General features: G+C 37.9%; 1 protein-coding gene across 1 annotated transcript; it reads left to right on the top strand.

Annotated features, from left to right (window-relative positions):
• The first annotated feature begins 1,440 nt into the window (after positions 1-1,440).
• Positions 1,441-3,873, top strand: LOC130979196 (U-box domain-containing protein 18-like). The gene has a single exon (XM_057902573.1). It carries the CDS (start codon positions 1,486-1,488, stop codon positions 3,631-3,633), a length of 2,148 nt encoding a protein of 715 aa, XP_057758556.1. The 5' UTR covers positions 1,441-1,485; the 3' UTR covers positions 3,634-3,873.
• The last annotated feature ends 3,322 nt before the right edge of the window (positions 3,874-7,195 follow it).

Below are 7,195 nucleotides of genomic sequence, written 5' to 3' on the forward strand. Positions count from 1 at the left end.
AGATAACTACGGTTTTTTATTTAGTGTTTGTATTGTAACTCTGGACTTTCTAAATACTCCACCTTACTGTGTTGAGTTTTTTATTTCTAAAAATAAATTTTTTTAAAACATTGAAACGAGAATGGAACAGACTCATCACAATAACAATTCAGATTCAGAACTCCTATATCAAATTTTTGCTACAAATGCACAAAAATATATATTTTTTTAATTTTAAATCAGGCAACATCATTAATATGACAAAAATTCAACGATAACGATAATGACGATATGTATAAGAAGAAAAGACGACGACGATGACTATAACAGTGATGATCATGGTGATGAAGATAATGGAGGAGAAAGAGGAGAAAAATTTTAATGAAAAGAAAAAGGAGGAAGAGGAGGAAGAAGTGGTGTTAATGACGATGATAATGAAAAAGAAGAAGAAGAAAAATGTGTGCGCGTGAATATAAATGATTTGTATGGACTTGTATTGAAAAATAACTTATATGTAGAGAATAATTATAAAATTTATTAACATGTAACTTACTATAGACTATTTACTAAATACTAAGTTTGGTTTGTTGACAAATTTAACTTGGTCTAGACCTTATTAAAAAGCCAAATAATTTTAAAAAAATAAAAAATAATAAAATGAATACATAATCAAGTAAAATAAAAATATTAGATATATTAAAAAATATATAAATATAATTAAAGAAAAAAGCTTAATAAATAAAAATTTTAATAAAATAAATAATATAAATTTAAATTTTTATTATTATATTTTTTTAAAAATATAATAAAATTATGTATTTATATATTTTAATATATTCAAGTTGGCTTACTAGGCCAAACAAATTATTTCATAATCTTGAGTTTAATTTATTAAAAATTTAAATTTTTAAAATAGTTTGAATTCAAATTTATTTTCTGTTAAGTTAAGCCAGACTAAGCATAAAAGATTTTTGATAAATCGCCTAATTTTTTTCATTCCTAAATATAAGTAGTAAAAAAATATAAAAATATTAATAAAAAATATGATTTATTTTTATTAATTTTTTATAATTATATTTTTTATTATTATATTTTATAAATTTTTCAAATAAAAAATTTAAATTTTTATAATTTATTTTAATTTATTATTAAATAAAATATAAAAATATTAATTTTTATGTTTTTATTTTTATATCTCATTCTCGATTTTTTTTTGTCTTATTCTCGAATAACAGCCTAGGAGACTGATTAACTTGATTGTTCTCTATTCAAGTATTCATACTTTGGTATTTTGCGGACTATGCATGTCAAGAAGTCTGTCAGATTGAATTTCTGATTTTCTGACTCGAAAGTTTAATTTAAAAAAATCCAACACATCCAAATCATAGGATAAATTTTATCCGAATTATGATTTGCCCCTTATAATTCTCCCTGCACGTCGCACGCAATCATCCAAATTGTTGCCAGTTCCAACATTCCCGAAACCCTATCAAAATTCAAAAAATAATGACTCCGAATAATCCCCATTCCCATCCACCCCCCGATCCCCGCCGTCCCCTATCATTCCCAGCGGTCCACCCCTCCGACACCATCTCTCCTGCCACACTCCTCTCCTCCCTTCTCACCCTCTCCCAATCCATCCTCAACACCACCACCTTCTTCACACAACGCCGCAACGCCCGTGAGGCCACGCGCCAAGTCTCCCTCCTCCTCATCTTCCTCCAAGACCTCCACGCTTCCCTCCTCCCAAACGACGCCGTTCCCTCCCTCTCCGACCTCCACTTCTCCTTCCAGAATCTTCACTTCCTCTTACAAGATTGCTCCCGCGAAGGTGCCCGCCTCTTCATGCTCCTCAAGTCCCGCCGCGTGGCATCCCAATTACGGTCACTCTTTCGCACTATCGCTGCCACCCTCGACGCGCTGCCCCTCCACGTCATCAAAGTTTGTTGGGAAGTTAGAGAGTTAGTTGAGTTAGTTAGGAAGCAAGCCAGGAAAGTCACCTTCGAACTCGATCCTGAAGACCAAACCGAAGCCCAGCGAGTTAACTCGGTTTTGCAGCAGTTCGAGAGAGGAATCGAGCCTGATTTAAACGCCATGAAGCGAACCCTCACCTACCTCGAAATCAAGACATGGATCGATTGTAACAGAGAGGTGAAGTTTCTAGAAGACGTGATGCTCTCTTCCGCATCCTCTGTTTCCGACGAAGAAGAGGTTTCCTTGTTGAGCGGTTTGATTTCGTTCTTGTGTTACTGCAGAGGAGTGATATTCGAAGACGTTGATTTCCCGTCTCTTCATGAAAATTCCCAATCCGAGGGAAGGAGCAGCGGTGGAAGTGAAGAGTTGAGCTGCGAGAAGCGGCCGCCGGAGGATTTCCGGTGTCCGATCTCACTGGAGTTGATGATTGATCCGGTGACTACTTCCACCGGCCAGACTTACGACCGCATCTCGATTCAGAAATGGCTTAAAGCTGGAAACAGAGTGTGTCCCAAAACAGGGGAGAGGCTCACCAACACAGAGTTGGTTCCAAACACGACACTGAAAAGGCTCATCCAACAATTCTGCATTGATAATGGCATCTCGGTAGCCAAGCCAAGCAACCGGAGTCACCAGCGCAGTGGAGTATCAGCCGAGGCTGGTAGTCCAGCAGCGGCACACGCCGTACAGTTCCTCTGCTGGTTTCTTGCCCGGAAACTCGCCTTTGGAACAGAGGAGCAACAGAACAAGGCTGCTTATGAGGTTCGCCTGCTCGCGAGGTCTAACGTTTTCAACCGGACGTGTTTGGTTGAGGTTGGGACCGTGCCGCCTTTGATTGATCTTCTTAGCACCGGTGACAGAACAGTGCAAGAGAATGCAATTGCTGCACTGTTGAAGCTCTCGAAGCATAGCAGTGGCCAGCAATGTATAATGGAGAGCAGGGGTTTGGCGCCAATTCTCAAAGTGCTAAATAGAGGGCTTAGTTTGGAAGCTCGCCAAATGGCAGCTGCTACCATATTCTATCTTTGTTCCGTGAAAGAATTTAGAAAAATCATTGGAGATAATCCGGAGGGGATTCCCGGTTTGGTGGAGATGATCAAAGAAGAAAGAAAAACAATCCATTCTTGTTTAGCTGGCAAGGATAGGCTACATAGATCAGACGATGCTATAATGTGTGGGAAGAAGAATGCTGTGGTTGCGATTTTTGGGCTGCTCTTACATCCCCAGAATCACTCAAAAGTGCTGGCAGCCGGAGCGGTTCCTGCAATTGTTAGTGTGTTATCTTCTTCCTTGGACAAAGCTGGTCTCGTCACGGATTGCCTAGCAGTTCTAGCTGCATTGGCCGAGACAGCCGAGGGAGCGAGGGCCGTGTTAGAAGCTGACGCATTGCACTTGATCATTTGGATCTTGAAGTCCGAAACCTCGCGTGTGGCAAAGGAGCACTGCGTGTCGATTTTGATGTCTCTTTGTGTCCATGGTGGTTCAGGGGTTGTAGCTTTTCTTGTTGCGGAATCTTCAATCATGCCTTTGCTATATTGGATCATCACTGATGGTACCCCTCATGCTGCAAAGAAAGCACGCTCCCTCATCAGAGTTCTACAGGAATTCAATGAACAAAGAACTTCTGGATTGGTTGGGTCCTCATCAGTTTTGCGACAACCATTGATTCACATGAGTTAGTTAGAAAGCTTCTTCCTACTTATACTTTGTAAATTCTAAACGGTATAGATCTGTGAAAGTAGCTCCGTGTTTTTGAAGAGCTAGTTTCAATTAAGTACATAGCATTATACTCTACTTTTCTGCTGCTTTTCCATACACACAGACTCATGTTAGATATAATGATTCTATGTTTCAAAGTGTCAAATTTGTAGCCCATATTATATTATACGAAATAAGGTCTAAGGTTGAAGACTTAAAGCACATGGTTCTTGTGATACTAGTGCAGTTCAATTCAATATGCGTTTTTGTTTTCAGTTTTTATTTTATTGCCATGAGGCTTCGTTTCGAAGGGTCTATAAGTTTATGGTGAAATATTCCTTCAAGTGTGTGAATTCATGCACGTATATACCTCTCAAGTGTTTTAATCTAAACTTGTTTTCTATAGTCAGATGGATAGATGCCTATTACTTTTCTTTTCTGTCTCTATTGCACTTCTGTTCCATTTTTTCAGACAAGAAGCCAAGTGTTTTTTATAAGCGGTGCACAATTAGGTGGCCTGGTCTTAAACTTTATCAGAAATGAAATCTGGGTGAAGTATTTAAAATTTCTATTCTACGATTCAAGTTGTTTTACTTTTTTATTCCTAGGAAGCAGTATTTTATTTTAAAGAAAAAAAGAAAACACGGATCCCTTTTGTTACAAGGAGTGGAGTGTGAAGATTCTTTTATTTGTTTTTCTAAGTTGTTAGGTGGTTACGTTTTGGTGTTGGTTTGTTGATTTTTCTGTTTGCTGGCTCTACTTTGTATTGAGTTCTCTTATTTCCAAGGTTCAGAAAATCGGACCGGTCATCAAACCGCTCTAGTCACTGGTTCACTGATTCATTAGTCTAATCGGTTTAACCGGTGGTCCAATCGGAAAAACCATTTTAGAGTAAAATAATAAATAAATTATAAATACACATCCTAAAATATAATTATAGTCTGATACAAATCTTAAAATATCTTCGAAATTAAAAACACTACATAAAATATCATCAACCAAATACATATGATCTTATCAAAATCCAAACTCAAAAGTTAAATAGTAATAAAAGCATATCTAAATGTTAAATCCCAACATCATGGTTTATCAATTATCAAAATCTACAAGAACTTGTTGCAAATCTGCTTCGGTGGGATGATCTTCACCTTCATTCACACCCTGATCAGCAGAAGAAAGAGATGCAGCATAAAGACCACTACTACCACCGCCACTTGGATAACTGAAATTAGTAAAACATGTATGAAATTAAACAACACAAGACAACACAACACAATGAACATACCCAGAAATTGAACAGTTCACAGATGAAGTTCCAGAAATTGAACAGTTCACTGAGCAAGTTCACAAAGCAAGTTCACAGAAATTGAACAGTTCACAAATGAAGTTAAGCTGCAAAATAGAAGACCAGCCAGCTTAACATTCAGATTTTGACCAAACACAAATTGACCAACAAATAGAAATTGTGCAACAAAGAGGAATTAAGCTGCAAAATAGAGCAGAAATTGAGCAGAGGACCAAACACAGCCACTTACATTGAACAGTTCACAAATGAAATTGACAGAAAATTAGAAGACCAGCCAGCTTAACATTCAGATTTTTTCTTTCTTATGCTCAGCAGCAAACAGAAATTGAGGTAAGATAAGGAAAATGTCAAAGCAGCATATACATATACCTAAAAATGAGGTAAAATCCTAATCTCCTTTCATCCCATTTTCTCAACTACAGAGACAGAAACATAGTTCAGAATGGAAAAACACACCTGATCAAATCTCTCTCTTCGTCTTTTAGATGACCGGTAAAATTGTGACTCCACTTCACGCCGATATGCCTGCACAGCAGCTCGAAGTGCTGGTCAGGGCAGTCAGCAGTTCAGCACAGGACCCACAAGAAATCAAGGAACAAAATTAGGATTGTTAAAAAGGATATCACTAGTTATAAACTTATAATACATTTATTTGTCTTCACAAAATGAAGGTATCGTATATCCAGTATTTTGCATTTTCAATATATAAACATTTTACATGAAAGGTTTGCTTAGATTTTGCTTAGTAAATGAAAGCATTGAGAGAAGGGGAGTGTGTGTAATTAGCAACTTAGCACACTGCAAATACAGAAAGGAAGGTTTAGAAATCCTTTCAACTCTTCCTAGCTCATTTTCATTATAGTACTTTTCCTTTTTGTGTACATTACATACAAGCAACATGAAAGCAAAAATAGAGGAGAAATTGAGCAGAGGACCAAACACAGCCACTTACATTTCAGATTATTAATTTCTGATGCTAATTGCTAACCAACAAACAGCCAAATAGAAATTGATCATATTCATATTTCTTATGCTAATTGCTAACCAACAAACAGCCAAACAAAAATAGATGAGCACTGAAATTCACAAATGAAGTTCACAGAAAATTAAGCCTAGGTCTAAGTTCAGTTCACATTGAGGACAAAAAGAAACAGAACATGAGCAGAGGTCTAAGTTCAATTCAGTTCACAGAAAATTAAGCCGAGGTCTAAGTGCACAGAAATTGAACAGTTCACATCCATGGAAGAACATGAGCAGAGGCGAAGGACAAAGAGAAATGAGCAGAGGACGAGTCACTCACCTGGGGTCGATGGAGGCTACCGGTGTTGACTGTTGAGGACCGCCGATGAGAGGCTACTGCGTGCTGGTGTTGAGACTTGAGAAGATGAAGACGATGGAGCTGAGGATGGCGACACCACGGGCGCGAAGGGTGGCGACAGGGGGCTATGGTTCAGGCAGCGCGGCTAGGGTTCTCCTCCATTGATGATTCAGATGATGATTGATGAATGAATGGGGTCGGGGCTCGGGGGAAGAAGAGGGGGGGGTGCTCCACGGGCGGGTCGGGTCGGGTGTATTTTTTTATTTTTTCTAAAACGTTAAACGACACCGTTTTAGCGTAACCGGCCGGTCACCGATTCGGTCCAACCGGCCGGTTTTTGACCGATTCGCCGGTTCTTGACCGGTTATTCTCCCAGCGGTTTTCATATAAGGACCGGACCGTTTGAAGCGCCGGTTTGCGGTTAAACCGGTCGAACCGGCCGGTCCGGTCCGGTTTTTAGAACCTTGCTTATTTCAAAAAAAAAAAAGAAAAAAAACCCACGGATGTATCCAAAATACCAAATGATGTATTCAACCTATCAAAGTTTTCACTACAAGTTTCATAGTTTGGTTGTCATATTGACCATGTTTGAAATTTTCTAAAATATATATTCAGTTTTTTCTTATAATCATTGCCATTTACAACGAGAGAAAGTTGATTGCTTTTCCATCAATATTTTTGATAGTTCACATCGAACCACATCAATAACTAAAAATGGGGTGAACTGAATTATCAAAAACTTGGATAAGTTTTTAAAAATATATAAACAAATAAATAAATTAAGAATAAAGCGCAAATAGTCCGTGAACATTTAATGTGTGTTTTTGAGAGACATATAACTTTCTAACCAAAATTAAATACTTGTCAAGCCCAACTAGTCATGATTGATCCAAAGCGAAGTCTATTCCCTGACAAGACTA

This window comes from Arachis stenosperma, chromosome 5 (genome assembly GCF_014773155.1).
Source record: "Arachis stenosperma cultivar V10309 chromosome 5, arast.V10309.gnm1.PFL2, whole genome shotgun sequence".
NCBI classification, from domain to species: domain Eukaryota; kingdom Viridiplantae; phylum Streptophyta; class Magnoliopsida; order Fabales; family Fabaceae; genus Arachis; species Arachis stenosperma.